The sequence below is a fragment of the Leptonychotes weddellii genome, chromosome 8 (genome assembly GCF_054177405.1).
Source record: "Leptonychotes weddellii isolate Sample4059 chromosome 8, ASM5417740v2, whole genome shotgun sequence".
Taxonomy (NCBI): Eukaryota; Metazoa; Chordata; class Mammalia; order Carnivora; family Phocidae; genus Leptonychotes; species Leptonychotes weddellii.
The window spans coordinates 111,521,922-111,542,158 of record NC_138376.1 but is presented as its reverse complement, the minus strand read 5'-3'; the positions used below and the strand labels follow the sequence as shown (position 1 = coordinate 111,542,158).

Here is a 20,237-nt window from a genome sequence, read left to right as displayed (position 1 = left end):
ATATCCCCTTCCAAACTCTGGGTCAGAGCACATCGACTGATCAGCAATTGAAGGAAGGGGTGTGACTACACAGAGTCCTTTCATTTATGATGAGCAGGCATTTAGATTGTATAGATCCAACCTCAGTAGAGAAATGTGACTGGGTAAGATGCCTGTAGGCACCTACAAAGCAATGACATTCCCATCCATTTACTTGCTGTTTCCCACACAGGGCTCCTGTCGTCAATGAGCTCAGTCCTTGAGGGAGGAAAGACACACAGGTCTAGCCTTAATAAAAGCTGGCCTGAGATGAGGGTTTGTGAAGGTGTAAACAGTGCATAGTAGAATCCAGAGGAGGGAATAATTAGCTGTGGACATGGTGGTGAGCAAGACTGAGCACTGCTTGCAGAACAAGCTTCTTCTTAAAGGATGAGCTCAGACGAGGAAGGTGTGAATTCCTAGCAAGTAAGTGGCGTTTCCGGAGAAAGGCAATTGTCCAATGTGGTCTTCAGGATCTACTACACTGTTTCCTCACCAGACTCAGTTCATGAAGGAGGGTTTGCTGGGGGGGAGGGGGCAGTGCAGGAGGGGCTTCGGGGCAAGGAAGGGGCAGAAGCTAGGAGACGATTGTGAGTGCCCTCTATCACCATGGTAAAGACAACCCGATCCTTTCCAGAAGTAGAACTCTGGCACCACTGGGGAAGAGGAATTTGGGAGGGAAGAGATTGGAAGCGGGAGCCAGCTTTAAAGGGCAATGGGATTGCCAGGGCAAGGGACTCTCTGGGAGTCTGAACACAGCAGGGGGAGGCTGCAGGAGTGTCTGAAGATGCAGGAGCAGTGATAAACATAAGACAGAGTTTTGTGTGGGCCTCGGGGATGGTTTCACAATTCTGTAGTTATACCACACCGTAAAAGATCTTGAAGAGGGGAAAAGAAACAATAAACAATACAAAATACCTGTAGCCCCTGAATGCAAAGATAACATTACTGGTGATAAGAGATACATAACCAGCCTCCTAGAAGTTTATAATATGTAATCCCCATAATTCATAAGAAAATCAAGTAAAATCAATAATGAAAAAATGAATGTTCATGTATTTGTAAATGTTTTGCTGCCTGGAAGAAGTGGGAGGATTTACTGTGAAGTGGTTTCTAAAGTACCAATTAACATTTTAATTAAGTACAGGAACAGAGGTCATTACTTTGGCATGGAATGGATAAAAAAAGAATTTAAGAACGTATATGAGCATGACACTGAATAAGAATACGCAGGCTAAACTTGCTACCTGTACAGAAAACCAGCCATACAGACAAAGGAAATGTAGGCAGATGAAAAAAAACACTATTTGCCAACAAGTAACAGAAAATTAAAATTTGCACACAAACAAATAACAAGTATGGTTACGGTATTTTACAAATACCATAGGGTGGTAGGAAAAAAGTAAGCACATAGTTATGAAATACTTTTGAAGTTTAAATGTGCTGTACCAATGAAAGGCACCATCATTATTTTTGGTAGTGGGATTCACACTCCAAGCTCATGCATTTGTGTACTATTTAAATGTCCCGCATGGAGCTCCAACATCACTTGTTTCAATTAGGGTGAACAAAAAAATGATTAGAATGAGTAACATTCGTGAGCTTTTCTTTTTTACTTGGAATATGTTAACCTCCAACAAGGACCCTTTTTCTTTCTAGTGATTCAAAATTCTATACATCACCCGATGCTCATCACAAGTGCACTCCTTAATCCCAATCCCCCCACCCCCTACCCCTCTGGTAGCCATTAGTTTGTGCTCTATAATTGGTTTGCCTCTCTTTTTCCCTTTGCTCATTTCTTTTCCTTAAATTCCACATGAGTGAAATCATATGGTATTTGTCTTTCTCTGACTTATTTTGCTTAGCATTATACTCCCTAGCTCCATCCATGTCATTGCAAATGGCATATTTCATTCTTTTTATGGCTGTGTGTGTGTTTGTGTGTGTGTACATCACATCTTTTTTTTTTTAAAGATTTTATTTATTTATTTATTTATTTATTTATTTATTTATTTGAGACAGAGAGCACAAGAGGGAGGAGGGTCAGAGGGAGAAGCAGACTCCCCGCCAAGCAGGGAGCCCGATGCGGGACTCGATCCCGGGACTCCAGGATCATGACCTGAGCCGAAGGCAGTCGCTCAACCAACTGAGCCACCCAGGCGCCCTGTACATCACATCTTTATCCATTTATCAGTCGATGGACACTTGGGCTGCTTCCATATCTTATCTATTATAAATAATGCTGCTATAAACATAAGGGTGCATGTGTCTCTTTGAATTAGTATTTTTGTATTCTTTGGTTAAACACCCAGTAATGCAATTGCTGGATCATGGAGTAGTTCTATTTTTAACTTTTTGAGGAACCTCCATCGTGTATTCCACAGTGGCTGCACCAGTTTGCATTCCCACCAATAGGGCACAAGTGTTCCTTTTTCTCTACATCCTCTCCAATACCTGTTGTTTCCTGTGCCATGGAGTTTAGCCATTCTAACAGGTGTGTGGTGATATCTCATTTTAGTTTTGATTTGCATTTCCCTGATGGTAAGTGATGTTGAGCATCTTTTCACATGTCTTTTGGCCATCTGCATGTCTTCTTTGGAGAAATGTCTGTTCATGTCTTTTGGCCATTTCTAATGGGATTATTCATTTTTTGGGTGTTGAGTTTTATAAGTTCTTTATGTATTTTGTATACTAACCCTCCATCAGATGTGTCATTTGCAAATACCTTTTCCCATTCCATGGGTTGCCTTTTAGTTTTGTTGATTGTTTCCTTCACTGTACAGAAGCTTTTTATTTTGATGTAGTCCCAATAGTTTATTGTTGCTTTTGTTTCCCTAGAGATATATCTAGAAAGAAGTTGCTATGGCTAATGGCAAAGAGGTTACTGCCTGTTCTTGTCTGGGATTTTTATGGTTTCAGGCCTCAGATTTAGCTCTTTAATCCATTTTGAATTTATTTTTGTGTATGGTGTAGGAAAGTGGCCCAGTTTCTTTCTTTTGCACGTTGCCGTCTAGTTTTCCCAACACTATTTGTTGAAGAGACTGTCTTTTTCCCATTGGATAGTCTTTCCTGCTTTGTCAAAGATTAATCGACCCTACGATTGTGGGTTTATTTCTGTGTTTTCTATTCTCTGCCATTGATCTATATGTCTGTTTTTGTGCCAGTACAAAAACATTTTGTTTGGAAGGGCCAAAATTCTACACTGACCATTGCTGCTCAAAAGCACAGATTTGTACCTGTCTGAGATGGGCAACATCTGCTGCTGGATCATGGAAAAGGAATGCAAGGTCATTAAAACAAGTTTTGATTACTACTACAGCTTTGTAATATAATTTGAAGTCCAGAATTCTGAGGCCTCAGCTTTGCTTTTCTTTTTCAAGATTGCTTTGGCTATTCAGGGTCTTTTGTGATTCCATACAAGTTTTAGAATTATTTCTTCTACTTAGGTGAAAACTGCTGTTGGTATTCTGATAGGGACTACCTTAAATGTGTAGATTGCTTTGGACAATATAGACATTTTGACAATGTTTATTCTTCCAATACATGAGCATGGAATGTCTTTCCATTTTTTTGTGTGTGCTCTTGGGATGCATTGTTAATATTAGCTGCCTTCAGGGGCGCCTGGGTGGCTCAGTCAGTTAAGTGTCTGCCTTCAGCTCAGGTCATGATCCCAGCATCCTGGGATAGAGCCCTGCATTGGGCTCCGTGCTCAGCAGGGAGCCTGCTTCTCCCTCTCCCTCTGCCTGCCTGTCTGCCTACTTGTGATCTCTCTCTGTCAAATAAATAAAATCTTTAAAATAAAATATTAGCTGCCTTCAGGAAAGGGATGCTATTGAGGGGGAAAGGGAATTCTAAATGTTCACTCTAATACTTCTCTTATTACTCAAGTTTCTTCACAATGAGCACTCTTTATGTATTACTTATATAATTAAAAACACATTTTAAAAATAAACAAGTCAACCATTTTTTTCCTAAGAAGCATCATCTTAAACCAGCACTGAATCAAAAAACTACTGTGCCTCATGCCTTAAAGACAAATAGAACTTAAATGGCTAAAAAACTGTACATTGGGTCACTGAAAAGAGGGAAGCAATGCTAACTTACAAATGAATATTTATTTGTAATTAGCTTTGGGTTAAAAACTAAGGTTTCCTAAGTGAATTGTAAGTAGTTAAGTAACAAGCAATGCCTTCAAAGCAAAGCAAATAAAGGAGTAAATTTTTCTTTAGAATAAAAAAATACATATTTCAGTAAAGAAGTTGCACAGTTAGGGAAAACACATACTGTCAACAATCTTGTAGTTAAACACAAAAAATAAAGAATCTGGACATTACAAATCTGCTACTGTGATAACAAAAAAATCTAAATATCTGGGATATTTATTATGGAATGAATTAGGCACACATTCCAACTGGCCCTCTAAGTGCCTAGATTTGCGACATTAGTAACAACAACTCACTAAAGCCTAAAGCTGGATTACTATAACCACAGGACTCTCTTTTGTGTTTTGGAACACTATTTTCTTTAAATTCCATATTAAAATATTGGCACACATTTAGCTAACCCTAAAATACACTTCTGAAAGTCAAAAGAAGATCATTTAAATTTGAAAACAAAGCAATGCTCTTTTGAAAAGATGAGAAATATTTAATCCAGCATTGCTCAACCTTCACACTATTGACATTTAGGGCCAGAAAATTCTTTGGTTGTGGGGGATGTCTTATGCATTAGCTGTAATCTTGGCCTCTACCCACTAGAAACAAATAGCACACCCCCTCCCCCCACAGTTGTGACAACCAAAAAATGTCTCCAAACACTGACAAATGTTGGGGGGGCAAAATCACCCCTGGTTGAGAACCACAGATAACACAATGCTTGGACCATAAGCACAAATTTTACAATCATGAATAAGGGTAATTCTGGTTTTAAAGTTTAAAGAACTACAATGGAAGCCATATAAGGGGAACTGGATCCACTCACAAAGTTCAATGATTCCAAAATACTAAGCTACACATAACACACCCCTCTTCTAAATTAATGCTTTATTCTAAGGAGATCTCAGTTTTGGTATAGAACTGCAGTTTGCACTTAGGAAAAACAAGTTCCTTCCATTACCACCACACACACACACACACGCACACACACACTCTCTCTCTCTCTCTCTCTCTCTCTCATAGGAACCTCACCATCTTTATTCTCCCGGCCGTTCACTGGAGCTGTCCACTGGGGCAGAGCTTCCCTCCATGGTCAGTGGTCACCACACTCATCTCATCTTTTTGGGTATCTTCACACTGATCTGTATAGTCTACCCGCCCCTCTTTTACCTCATGTTCCCTGGTTTTGATTTTTAAAACAGCATTTTTTTTTTATTTTGTCTTCATTTTCAATCTTTTCACTTTTTTAACATCCTTTACACAAATTCTCACATATATATGAAAAAAATATATATACACATATATATGTGTTTATATATATATATATATAGTCTCCTATATATATATATAGATTTGGAATCTAAATCCAAATACATATATATATATTTATGTTAAGTAATGTTGGATATATATATATATATATATATCCAAATTTAAATCTCCTATTACTAATTTCATTTCATTCATTGAAAAATATTTCTTGACTGCCTTCTCTCTGCCAGGCATGATACCAGAAGTCCATCGTGAGATACAACAGTGGGAAAACACAACACAACACAAAAGACCAAAGTAAGGAGACATCAGGAACAAAGGGAGAAGAGTATGACTGATTCATTCTTCACCCAGACCTTTTCTAGTAGGAAACCAGGTGATTTGTTGGAGACCACTTCTCCATCTTCCTCACAGGTAAAATGTTAAAATCCTGTCTTATCTGACATTGACATAAATCACTTTCTCCTCATGTCCTAACATTTGTCCTTTCCTCTGGAACTTTATCACTGCTTCATCTGTGTACATTTTCAGATGTAGCAAAGGATCCTACTTCTGATTTTCATATCCCTCAAATTACCTGCTTTCCCAGTTTGACGCTGTTTATCAATGGTCTGGTTCAGATTTTTACCTCCAAATGTCTGAATTCTACAAAAACCAGCTTTAAGGACTCAGCTGTCTGCCACCACCTGGGCAATTTTACCACTCCAACAAAGTCCCCCTGTAATCTAATCACCGGTCTGAATATCATGCAGGCTCCTCATCCCCGAAACGTTACTTTGACCAATTTTAAGGAATTTTCTCTTATCTTCAAGATCCAGTTCACCTCTTACAAAGAAGCCCTTCTGCAAAGCAAAGCAAATAAATATGTTCTCCAGCACATCAAAAGCAAGTTGGAAATCCCAACTTACATACATAATGTGGGAAATGAAAAAAATGCAAATATCTAAATAATAGATAGTAGAGTCTTACTTGATAAATTACCATTTTGCTCTCTGATAAATTTAAAATGCCATTAGCCTCTGGATTTACCTCAAAAGCTTTGAGTTTGGAGGTAATTTCTTCAAGCAAATGCAGATCTTTGGAAACCTTGACCTTCAGTTTGTTCCACTTGCCCTGAACATCATCAAATTCTTGCTTATACATTTTTTCTACATCTGGAGAAACATTTTTCTCCAAAGCCTTTGTTTCTTCTGCAAGTTTATATAATGTAGGTTTTTGATTCTCAAGAATTTCATCAAGGGCCTGGAAAAAATTTTTAAAGATTAAAAATATGCACAATAATTTGTACAGATGTAATAATATGGGCTATAAACAGCCTAAAGTCACTTTTTAAAAGGTATACAATTAAAAAGGAATTGCACAAAAATCATGAAAAAAAAAATAAGCATAACCAAAAAAAGTTAAAGCTTTCCCTTCATGAATTGTGTGTGGGCCAGAAATAATATATTCTCCACACTAAAATCCAGTAAAACAATACACTCAGTGAGGACCAAGTGTGCAGTGTTCAATGGTTGATCTGTTTTATCTGATGAAATAATGCAGAGCCATATACCCTAAATGACCAGAGAAGCATTTTTATTCAACACAGAAAAAAAGAACACATCAATTCCAATGATATTCTTTTTATTAAAGAAATTTTAGCAGATTATGAACAGGCTGAGAATTCTAGACTAATTACAATTGAAGGAGAAAATATGCTTTTATTCTATTAGTAATATTCAATAAGTATCTTTTCTTTTAGCTGAGGTACTACATTATAGTAACTAACCTTCAAATTATAAGGAACTTTTGACCAATTTTGACCAAAAATGACTAATATTTTTTTAAATAGCTGAAAAAATATTTCAAAATAAGTGACAGGGGGTATTCAAAATGACCCTAGACTTCTAAGACCTAAAATATATATTACCTTTTTTTCCTGCAGGGCCTTCTCCAGCTTTGCAAGATCATTCAAGGCATTCAAAGATGTCTGGGCCTTACTTTCTGAATCATTCAGTGTTTCTTTCAGTGTTTTCAATGTTTCCAAATATGCATGTCCAGGTTGGCTCTTCAGTTCTGTTTATTTAAAAATACTTACTTTTAGAAAATAGTGTTAGGAACCTAATATTATTATATACATACCATTAATCTTCTCTAAATAAGTGAATCCTAATACCTAATAAGTTAGACTCCATAATTAAAATTTAAATGGGTCTCTGTTAACTACTAAGATAAATCATTCCATTGGCATTTCTGAGAGTCAGTGACTTCATGCCGGCGGATGTTGATGTTTGAAATATTAACTAACTCACTATCATTTTTTCTTCATTTCATCATGATGAAATGTCTCTCTAAAGATGGTACTACAATGTTTCTTTTGTCTCATCTAATCTCCTTTTCCCCAGTAGCTACACGAGGAATAAAAGAAAACCGGATCCCCTCAACCAGTCTTCCTCTGAGCTCAAGGGGGGTAGACAAACAGCCGTCTACAGAGTTCTGGGTGTTACACGGAACACCACAGCCGGGCTACTGCAGGTCCTCTCAGAGGCCCGGACTGCAAAAGGTGGCTGGAATGATGTCTATTTCAGTCACCAAGGTAAAAATCACAGACAAGCAACACTTGAGTGAAAAGGAAGTAAACTCATTTGGAGTACAAAGATGTGAAACCAACTAGAAGCAAAAGTTAAGAAGCTAGCAGTCACAACCGCCCAATGCCCTTTGACAAAGGAATGGAGAAATAAAATGCAGTATAATACGTACAATAGAATGTTATTCAGCCTTAAAAAGGAAGGAAATCCTGACACGTGCTACCTACACCAATGAACTTCGAGGATGTTATACTAAGTGAAATAAGCCAGTCACAGAAAACAAATGCTTCATGACTCCACTTATATGAGGTATCTGGAATAGTCAAAGGCATGCATACAGAAAGCAGGATGGTGGTTGCCAAGGGCTGGAGGGAGGAGGAAATGAAGAGCTGTTGTTTAATGGCTATAGAGTTTCAGTTTCACAAGATGAAAGAGTTCTGGAGAATGGCTGCCCAACAATGTGAATATATTTAACACTACTGAACTCTACACTTTCAAATGGTTAAAATATGGGGCACCTGGCTGGCTTAGGTGGAGGAGCATGCAACTCCTGATCTCAGGGTCATGAGTTTGAGCCTCACGCTGGGTGTAGAGATTACTTGAATAAATAAAACTTTAAAAAATAAATAAATAAAATGGTTAAAATGTTCAATTTTATGTTATGTATACTTTACCACAATTAAAAACAAAAAAAAATAGATTTAGAACTTTTTTTTCACTTTCAGGTCAGGAACTGTGTTGTATTATGTAATGTTAAATAGATGTTTCAGTGTACTGCTTTTTCAATTTACTGTTACAAAATACGCTTTTACTTTTGACAAGGATTAATATGAAGGCATGTTTTATAAGAGTAAAAATTTTTTTTTTAAGATTTTATTTATTTATTTGACAGAGAGAGACACAGCGAGAGAGGGAATACAAGCAGGGGGAATGGGAGAGGGAGAAGCAGACTTCCCGCGGAGCAGGGAGCCCGATGAGGGGCTCGATCCCAGGACCCTGGGATCATGACCTGAGCCGAAGGCGGACGCTTAATGACTGAGCCACCCAGGTGCCCCTATAAGAGTAAATTTAAAAAGCAATACTCTCAAACATTTATTTTACATTCTAGGTTAACTGAATTCAATGAACAAAAAAGCATGGTGTCCAAATGCCTTTCCAGAAGAAAGACAACATGACATATTTGCTTGCCATGTACACATACAGATTCCTACAGGTCATTACAAAATCTACATTTGCTACAAGGAAGGATATGGTTCAACATATAGCTTTTTAACGTGCATTACCCATAACATTACATGATATAACACAATTCCTGACTTACACAATAGCTAAGGAGAAAAAACAGATGAGAAATGAGCTCTCAAAACATTTAACAGGTAACTTGCCAAAATTAGATTTATTCCAAAAGTAAAAACTATTTAAAATTTTTTAGACTTTGAGGGTCCTCTGGGTGGCTCAGTCAGTTAGGCATCCAACTCTTGATTTTGGCTCAGGTCATGATCTCAGGGTTGTGAGATCGAGAGCCGCATTGAGCCCAGCATGGAACCTGCCTCTCTCTCAGGGGCACCTGGGTGGCTCAGTCATTAAGCGTCTGCCTTTGGCTCAGGTCATGATCCCAGGGTTCTGGGATCGAGCCCCGCATCGGGCTTCCTGCTTGGCAGGAAGCCTGCTTCTCCCTCTCCGACTCCCCCTGCTTCTGTTCCTTCTCTCACTGTCTCTATCTCTGTCAAATAAATAAATAAAATCTTTTAAAAAAAAAAACATTCTTTCTCTCTGTCTCCTTCAGCCCCTCCCCCCTTATAAACAAATAAATGAACAAATAAATAATTTCAGACTTTGAAAGAGAAACATGATTTCTTTTCAAAGAGGAGATGGTATTGCTAAAACCACTTCGAGCAAACAGAAGTAAGTGATCATTCTTTTTAGCCCTGCTAGTAAGGATATTAGCTGGCCTCCTTCAATAAAAGGCAGGGACAGCACCCTTCAAAAAACTCCTTAAAAGTCACTGTATCCTAGTAACATGGTTTTAGAGCAGGTACAAGCTGTTTGTTTGCACTTTTCCAAACAAGTGTGAATCCAGGAAATACTCAAAATATTTTAAGACCCGAACAGTAGCAGGGCACAGACGAAAAGAGAATGTGCTGGTACAAAACAAGCCAGTGTGCTCTTTGTCTAAATACTGGGAGTAATTTTTAAATTACAGCAAACTAAGAGAGAAGACAATAGAGTCGCAATGTCCGCAATAGCCAAACTGTGGACAGAGCCAAGATGCCCTTCAACAGATGAATGGTTAAAGAAGATGTGGTCCATATATACAATGGACTATTACTCAGCCATCAGAAAGGATGAATACCCAACTTTTACATCAACATGGATGGGACTGGAGGAGATTATGCTAAGTGAAATAAGTCAAGCAGAAAAAGTCAATTATCATATGGTTTCACTTATTTGTGGAACATAAGGAATAGCATGGAGGACATTAGGAGAAGGAAGGGAAAAATGAAGGTGTTGTAAATCGGAGGGAGAGATGAACCATGAGAGACTATGGACTCCGAGAAACAAACTGAGGGTTTTGGAGGGGAGGGGGGTGGAGCCCGGTGATGGGTATTAAGGAGGGCATGTACTGCATGGAGCACTGGGGGTTATACAAAAACAATGAATTGTGGATCACCACATCAAAAACTAATGATGTATTGTATGGTGACTAACATAACATAATAAAATAAAATTTAAAAAAAAAATTGAGTCATCTACCAAGAAAACCAAGAGAATGGGTTTACCGTTCTCCAGCTGTTGCTGATGATGCTCTAAGTCCTGTCGCACAGCTTGGTAGCGGCCCAGAAGGCTCTCGAAGGCCTGCCGGACAAAATCCGGAGCAGAAGGACGAGACCTCAGGGCTGAGCAACCGGCACGCACCATTTCAATTCTGGGGTGGAGGCTCAGGAGATCTGCCAATTCCCGCTACAGAAGAGAAAATAAGGGTCACAGAACTGACTGAAGTTCATCAGAGCAGCATTAATCTAAAGTTCATGATACAAGTAGCATCTTCTTTAAATACAGGATGGGGCATAGAATGCTTCCATGCTCTGGATGGTTCTCTCTTTACCTGACAGGAGTCCTTCAAACTCGTCAAGGGCTGCTGGGGAGATTCTGAAAAGGGAGTGTGTTTCACCCACTCCTCTTTTGCCTTTAAGGTCTTTTCGAGATCATCAAGCTGCTTAAAGTAAGCATTTATATCTTCCTGTAGCTGAATCTTTCTTGCCAGATCTTCCAGACGCTGAGATACATTCTTCCATTCTGAGAACACCTTCTCCAGAACATTTTTTATTTCTTCCATAGGAATACCCTCTATGCAGACATAAAAAATAAGGAGACGCTTCATATGTTATTATAAAACTTGTTTTGAATTTGTTATAAACATTCTAACCTATTCAAAATAATGAGGCGATGTCACATACAATGATCACTCCCTTAAGTCCCTTTTAACATAACCACAAAATTATAATGATGCCCTTAAGAGTAACTATGTTTCACTCCCTGACCAAAGTGGGAGAAGGGGAGCTTGAACTGGCAGTTCAGGAGTAGCACTGTTATCCCAAAAGCCATATCAGTGGTGCTGCAGTCATGGGCTTTTGAAGAGAGTATGTGCATCCACCTCTCCGCTGGCTTCTAGACAGAACCAGGGAAATATAGTGAACGATGTGCACCTGTCTGAAGTTCCTACATGAGAAGGTAAACCCTCTGTCATCACAAAAAAGACAGCTGGCTAAACAACGGAGGAGGTAGCTCCAAAGAGTCTTTGGAGCCCCAGCCACAGTGTCATAGGAATTGCAGAATGAATGGCAAGAACTAGTGCAGGGGGGCAACCTGGTGAGTGGAGGAGCATCAAGCCAGCAGCCAGGCCCAAGAGGCGTCAGCAAGCCTGTGGGGCATGCCCACATGGACGAGCAAATACCAAAGCATCAACTTTAGAAACACATCAGAGAAAATAAATGGCATTATGTTTATTACCGAAATCTTATCATTTTCCCTCATATATTTGAGAGGTAAAGAATGTTCGTAGAAATAATAGTTATAGGTAGTAATAAGTTTTATCACAGTCCTTCCCTTACTATGAAATACATCAAATCATTGAAAATGACTCTGAAAAAGCATGGGAAATCTACAAAAGAATCTTTATCTCCTTAGGAGAGCAGGCACGTTGAAAGAATGGGCTTAACATCTTTATTATTTGAGTAGGAGGGGAAAAAACAATGATGCTTTTTGTAAATATATGCAATCGAAATTCAGGGTAATGAGCGCTCTAAGGAATAAAATGGCATGTAAAACAAAAGGTCACTTAGGATCCACAGACAATGCAATTTTAAAAATACTACAACACACTGTATCCACTGAAAATTAGAAATGCAAACAGGACATGACATAATTTGAATATATCACCCATGTCAGTTGCTGAAGTTAGTTGGCCAGCATTACACAGGTAATAGAATATAAGACCAAGGCAAATCATCCACACCACAGTCCAAGTTCATTTATCTCTATTAACAGGGTCATAAACAAAACAAATCACCATCTTCCCGACAAACTATCTGAGCAATGGTGATCTAGGCTCTGTGTCTGCCAGGTCATTTCTATTCTAAGGGGGCAAAGGAATAACATCAGCCACTTCACTTTCATGTCGGGCAACTTATGCTAAACAAGAAAGATTAAGCTGGTAAAATTTTGAGATGGAAAATTATCACTACTCATCTAGAAAGCAGGTAAGAGGCAGTTATTCACTGACAATATAGTACAATTCATTCGTTTTGCCCCTTCAAACCAATTCTCAAAATTTAAATCTCCCTTCCTCTAAGCTTGAGATATTTTAAGTTAGACAGATATCAAGTAATAATTAAAGCAAAATTTGCATATCAAGCAAGGAAAACTATATATTGTCTTTTAAAGTAATTTTTTTTTTTTAAGATTGTATTTACTTAATTGTCAGAGGGAGAGAGAGAGTGCACAATCAGAAGGAGCGGCAGGCAGAGGGAGAAGCAGGCTTCTCGCTGAGCAAGGAGTCCAACACGGCACTCCATCCCAGGAACCCAGGATCACGACCCAAGCCGAAGGCAGATGCTTAACTGACTGAACCACCCAGGTGTCCCTAAAATAACTGTCTTTTAAAATAATTGTTTTGCTCCCAGAGATCCTGAGTAATAAATCTTCTACTTCCATAGAATATCCAACTCTTAAATGACTAATCAAAAGCCCAATCAATAGACCATCATCTTATTGATTATCTAAAAGAAACAAAATATAACATATTCCTGCCACTTACTCTCACTTGACTTTACACTTTTCAGTCTATCACTATTGGAATGAAGGAAAATTTACAAAACACAGGACCACTATCAAATTCCATAGGCTAGTCATAATAAACATCAATTCATAAAGCCATATTATCCAGGTGCCCAACTATTCTTTTTTTTTTTAAGATTTTATTTATTTATTTGACAGAGACACAGCGAGAGAAGGAACACAAGCAGGGGGAGTGGGAGAGGGAGAAGCAGGCTTCCCACCAAGCAGGGAGCCCAATATGGGGCTTGATCCCAGGACCCTGGGATCATGACCTGAGCCGAAGACAGATGCTTAACGACTGAGCCACCTAGGCGCCCCAAATGCCCAACTACTCTATTTTATTAGTTCACAACCTCTAGGAAAAAGATAGGTTGAACCAAGAAAACCAAATATAATAGCCATGAAAGTTAAATGAAACAGATAATTTCATTGTTTAAAACCTTTTTATGCTTTACAAGATACCACAAAATGTAATTCAAATGCACTAGACAGAAAAGTCCCATCAAACTTCACCTTGGTGGGGCTTTTGATGGAACTAGTTTGAGGAAATCAGTGACATGATTATTGGAACATCTCTTGCCAAATAACACTCTGTAAAAAACTTTCTCTATATTAATTATCTGTGTTCCAGGATTTGTTTCAAATTTCTTAGGGAAAATGGGGGGAGGGGAGCACAAGAAGCACCCAACTGTGCTTTCATTTCTGTTAAACAACATTTCTAGTTTATAAGAGCAGTATGATTAACAGCACTAAAACCACATGGAGAGAAGTAATATACAATACTATAAAATTAGAATAATGGATGAAATGGGAAGACAGTGGGGAAGATTTTTGAAAATCACTTTTATTCTCTAACATGAAGCAGACACTCCTCAAAAAGCAAGAAATTAAACTCAGAATATAAATATCCTATTCAAATCAATGCTCCATTGCCCAGATTCCCATCCCATCCTAAATGTGTCATTTAAAATAAATAAAATTAGGGTGTGCCTGGGTGGCTCAGTGGGTTAAGCAGCGAGCTCTTGATTTCGGCTCAGGTCATGGTCTCGGGGTCCTGGGATCAAGTCCCTGTGTCAGGTTGCATGCCCAGCAAGGAGTCTGCTTCAGGATTCTCTCTCCCTCACCTTCTGTTTCTTCCTCCCCCTTCTCTCTCTCTCTAAAATAAATAAGTAAATCTTTAAAAAAAATAAATAAAATTAGGATCCTGTAATCAATGCACTTCCAGTCTACTAATGCTCCAAAAAACACGGTAATGCAAAATATAAAGGGTTTCCCATGAAATTAAACAAGTCTACATTATGTCACAAAATTCATTCCTTTACAAATATATTCCCCAATATTGCACTTGATATTTTACAAGTAGCACTTTCACCTGAACTCAGTTTCTAGAGTATATATTTTAGTAGATGCCTATTCACAGTAAGAACTCATGCAACAAAAGCTGTACTCCGCTGGTGAATGCCTCACTTTCTGGGTGAGGAAGCAAAGACACAAATGGTTTACATGACTCGCCCAGGGACATGAAACTAGAAAAGGGTAGGAGACCCCAAGGTCTCCTATTTCCCATTTTGCTGCTATTCTCACTGTAACATAGCACCTTTCACCAACTTCTCCCCTAGCTAGTTTTCCCCACTGGCTTAGCACCTAAATCCTGCCACACTGCCTAAAATCAGATGCAGAAATGAGGTCAAATTCAGTACCCAGACTCATGAAAGTACCCACATTCGCACGAGACAAAGCCTGGTACCCAAACTGCAAAACTGATGTGCAAGTTAAGAATCTCTGATTGTGGGCGCCTGGGTGGCTCAGTCGTTAAGCGTCTGCCTTCGGCTCAGGTCATGATCCCAGGGTCCTGGGATCGAGTCCCACATCGGGCTCCTTGCTCAGCGGGAAGCCTGCTTCTCCCTCTCCCACTCCCCCTGCTTGTGTTCCTGCTCTCGCTCTCTCTCTGTCAAATAAATAAATAAAATCTTTAAAAAAAAAAAGAATCTCTGATTGTAACTGACATAAATTCAACACACAATTTATTGTAATTATTGAAAGAATCAGCATCTCAATGGAAATTACAGTCTCTCTGTTATCTCTAGATCTCTTTAAGTAAATTTTTGAAAGAGTAATTTCCAAGTGGGGTACTCACACCAGGGTAACTAAGACACTGAGCCAGGAGGATTTTGAATAAAAATACCATTTTTTAATAAATACCCGCTCTATTTATATATTTTTTAAGAAATTAAGCTGTACTAACATCTATGGATTGACAGTGGTATATTTGCATAGTTTCCAAATAAATGGACATATATTGGACACACATATTTTGTGTATAAATGTGTGTGTGTGTGTCCATAGTTTGTGTGTGTGTGTATAATTTACATATTTTTTTAAATGCAGAGGCAAAAATAATCTATTTTTAAAAATGTGATTTTAGGGGGAGGATGACTGAACCATAAGGGACACCAGGGAACTTTCTGGAGAGATGGAATTTTTCTATATACTGTCATGTGGATATAGGCTTGTCAAAACAGCTCAGTTGAGTTTCATGTATTTCGATGTAAATAAATTTTGCTTTTTATTTTTTTAAAGATTTAATTATTCATTTGAGAGAGAGAGAGTGTGAGTGGCAGGGGCAAGGAGCAGAGGGAGAGTGACAAGCAGACTCCCTGCTGAGCGAGGAGCCCAATGCGGGGCTCAATCCTGAGGTTATGACCTGAGCTGAAATCAAGAATCGGACATTAACCGACTGAGCCACCCAGGTGCCCTGTAAATTTTACTTTTTAAAAAACTATAAACAACAATAATAATAACAAGGGGGTGAGGAATGAGTAGAGGTATAGATAATTCAAGAATGGCAGAATATCGTTAATTACTGAAGCTGGGTAATTGCTACAAGGAGTTTCATTACACTATTCTGTTTGCATTGTATATATTTATATTTTCCAGAATAAAAAGTAAAAAATAAAAAGATTGAAAACAACTACACTGAAGATTGTTGCCAAACTAATATTCCTAATTCTGCCTTGGGCGTGTATGGCTTATGTCAAAGAATATTGCAGCAGACCTCCAAAGCATTGGAATAACGAATAGGACTTACAAGAAAGGCCTTTCAGAGCTAGACCAAAGAAAGTATAATATGCAAAACTGATAGCAAAAATATTCATCTTTCCACTCCCCTGAATCACTGAGGGCTAATGGCAAAGAAAAAAAGTCCTTAATACAGGTAAAAATTTCAAATACAAGTAACACCTTATCAAATTTAACTATAAAAAGATACCTGTAGTAAATTAACATATTAATTTGAAAGTGATCAAAAATCAAATAACCTTAAAGAATTTACCTTAACACAACTTCATTTCCCAAATATCGCCAAAGTAAAATTTTCTGTTGCCACTGCTCTCCAAAACAAATTCCCAATATAGAACCCTAAAGAAGGAGATTTTAAAATCTTCCACAGCAGTGGATTTCACCTGCTCTGCTAAGCTATCAGAGTTTTAGATTGTCTGACTCTGTAAAAGCAGAACAACTTCCCTTTTATCTGTTTTATAAACCCAGCTTCAGCATAGGATTTCATTTGAAAAAAGATTCCTAAAAAAATTTTGAAAACCACTTTTTTAGCAAAACAAAAAAAAAACGAAAAAAGGTTACAGTGTTAAAATAAATATATAGGGCGCCTGGGTGGCTCAGTCAGTTAAGCATCTGGCTTCGGCTCGGGTCATGATCCTGGGGTCCTGGGATCGAGCCCCACGTCCCACTCCCTGCTCAGCGGAGAGCCTGCTTCTCCCTCTCCCTCTGCCTACTTGTGCTCTCTCTCTCTCTATCAAATAAATAAATAAAATCTTTAAAAATTAAATAAATAAATAAAATATATAATTTGTCAAACTGTAAATATTATTCAATGCTACCATCTAAAAAACATTAAAAAAAAAAATCAAGGGTCTCACCTTTCCCCATTTGCTCCAAAAGGATTTGTCCGGTTTGGTTTAATTCATCTAGTCTGGGGCTTCTTTCTGTCTGTTCTTTTTCAAATCCCTGGAAATAAAAATTCCAATATAAGAATGCTGCAAAAATACTACATTTCTTCTCAATGAATGTAATGTTCACGCTATTGTAAGTTTCATGTTTTGTGTCCCTCCCACAATCACTTTTGGTGTCATAATCAAACTTGACATAAGAGAAATTCTACAAGACAAAACTATGCAATTCCAAGCTGCCCTACAGAATTCCAAAGCTGATTAAATTCAAAAGGCAAATTTAAACAAACAATATAAAATTTTGGTTAGTTTAAAAAAAACTTTGATTACTTTTATAAGAAAAAAATTGTACAATTATGAGTTCCTATCAAGAGGATACATTTAAAATTAGTGTTTTAGGTCCAGGATGTCTATTTACATATATAACGTCAGTGTCTTTGCCACACAATAAAAACAACTGTTGAAGTCAAGTGAACTGAATATCCTATGACAGAGATGACTGGACAAAAATTAATTAACAAGAAAAATAGAAATACTTGAGCCTTATTATTATTTATTGATATTATATTAAGTTTAGGATCTAATGCAAACTTCAACCACAAGCATTATTCATACATAATTTTAAACTATGACAATATGCTTTGGGACCCAAACCAAAGCATTTTGTTCCTTATGTTTGAGGAGTGGCTCTTAATTTTAATATTTACGTCTCTAAAGTTTGATATTCTCAACGTCCCTATTTCTCAAAGACACGGAAGACAAAATCTTTCCAGAGCTAGTAAGAAAGGGTTAAACATAATCATGAAGATATACACACACAACACATACACACACACGTGTGTGTACGCATGAACAGTCAGTATTTGAAATTTCTCCCACTCACTCCCACTGATAAAATTAACTACTCAAAGAGTGCCCACAATAGGACAATCAAAACTTCTAGGCAACCATATTATTTCAACCAGAAAACGCAGAGAAGAATCCCACTTCTAACTTCTGTACATATAAGCACCATCCAATAAACTATCCTACTTTGATCTGCACAACTTTATTGTGACTATTTTACAGTCAAAGATGAAAAAATAACAAGAGATTCAAAGAAACACCACTTGTTTTTGTTAAACTAAGTATCAATGCAAAAAGTCACCAAACTAGAGAAGAATTATTACCTGTTCTATACAGATTGATTTGTTGCTGCTTTATGTGGTGATGACAGATTGAAAGAGGGATTCTACCCAGGTGTGTCATCAATTGGAACAAGGTAGTCCTTCACTAAAACACAAGTAAACTGCCCTTTCCCCAATTAGCAAGAAAAATTAGAGATTAAAGTGATGGTTAACTTTTCTTCATTTTACATTTTTCCAACCCTTTTGGCATCTGTCCCTACTTGTCTAAAACAACAAAATAAGTGAACTTATAAATATTAAAGGAAAACATGGGAACTGACAATCATGCCTCACAGTTACAAACACAGTCCTTATTTTTATCCCTTCAAATATTATAGTAACAATTTCTAGGAGTAAAATTGTTTCTAGATCAGAATAAACCATCCTTTTGCACCAAAGATGTCTCAAGAATTCTTGGTCGTCGGCTCCGGACCTCACCCCACCTAATTTCACCTATATTCCAAAACCCCATCAAGAAGAGCACCCCCTGGACTTAACACCACCCATTCCAAATTTCCCCACCAGGTGCAGGAACCTCAGGATATATTGGGGACCTCGAGAAGAGGAATCTGCCCACATCTACAGTATCTCTCCACTTAGTGCGAGACTCTGAGACGCCATCCCTAGATGACTTCACATCAACAGATGATTCTTACCACCCAGAGAGACACTTCCTGACTTCCTGTCAGCCTTAGATTCAGCTGCTTCCCCTTTTGTAACTCCCCTAGGTAGGGACATCTCTACGCCCCTATTCAGCGAGAGGATGTTACAGAAAATGAGACCTTCTGCCTTCAACAACCTTAGATTTAAGGGTCAAAATTGCTCAGGGAGGAAATGATGAAGGAGCAGAAGGCTAGCGGAAGACAAAGCATAAAATGCACAACCTCTCCCACCCCACCCCACTCCCCCTCTCTGGGTGGGACATGTGTGACATTCTTCCAGGAATCTCCCAACTGTTTCAATGTTAATACCTTGCTGGGGGAGAAACAAGCTTGACAATGGCTCTGCTATCTTGTAGTCAGTCCTCTTTAGCATATGAAAGTTCTTTTGAAACCTCCCTTTTCCTTACTTGCCCCAACACAGGACAGGACCCATGCTTTAAAAAACCACCATTTTGCCCCCAAAAAAAATGTTTCTAGATCATAGGATGGAATTTAACTTATTATTATTTTCTGGAACTTGTTCCATAAAGATCACTGTAACTTCCAAATTCTCTGTCTTTGAGAATCCGGCTGTTAAATGCTCATTAATACCATCTATTGGTTTTTCAGCGCTGTAAGAAGCCTACAAAAGGATGCAACACGGCTCCTCTTTCTGGTCCTCCCAACTCCCCGTGCAGAGGGCTCGATAATGGGGCTTCTAAGCTAACAACCTCCCACATCCCCCTTTCCACAGCCATCATTCCCTCCTTCCACCAGCCAAGAACTTTGCTGAGTGCTGAAAATAGAGGGTTCGATGGGAAATTATCCTCACTTGTAAGCACTAGCAGGCAGGCATAGAAACAAATACTGATATACGTGCAATAAGGGCTTTCACAGAGGCACGCTCAAAGCAATGTGGAAGGCCAAAGATGAACCACTTAACTCTTCCTAATGAGGCTAAAAGAGGCTTGCTTTACTGGAGCAGAGGCCTTTTCAGCCACACAGCACAAAGGCTTACTAAGGGCAACTCTGAGCATGGAAAACAGCACGTGTGGTGAAAGCAGGGAAGTGAGCAAAGAGCAGGATTCAGGAGGGCTGTAGCTCCGGGCGCATGTCA

The 20,237-nt window shown here is 38.4% G+C and overlaps 1 protein-coding gene across 1 annotated transcript in view; it reads right to left on the bottom strand.

Moving 5' to 3' along the window:
• UTRN (utrophin) overlaps nucleotides 1-20,237 on the bottom strand; it is a 467,571-nt gene that overhangs the window by 307,917 nt on the left and 139,417 nt on the right. Inside the window, exons 19-23 of the mRNA XM_081829379.1 lie at nucleotides 17,284-17,371; nucleotides 11,118-11,359; nucleotides 10,792-10,972; nucleotides 7,354-7,499; nucleotides 6,474-6,686 (exon numbers count right to left, since the gene is read on the bottom strand). Of these exons, the coding sequence (XP_081685505.1) occupies nucleotides 6,474-6,686; nucleotides 7,354-7,499; nucleotides 10,792-10,972; nucleotides 11,118-11,359; nucleotides 17,284-17,371 (870 nt within the window). The remainder of the gene's footprint in view (nucleotides 1-6,473; nucleotides 6,687-7,353; nucleotides 7,500-10,791; nucleotides 10,973-11,117; nucleotides 11,360-17,283; nucleotides 17,372-20,237) is intronic.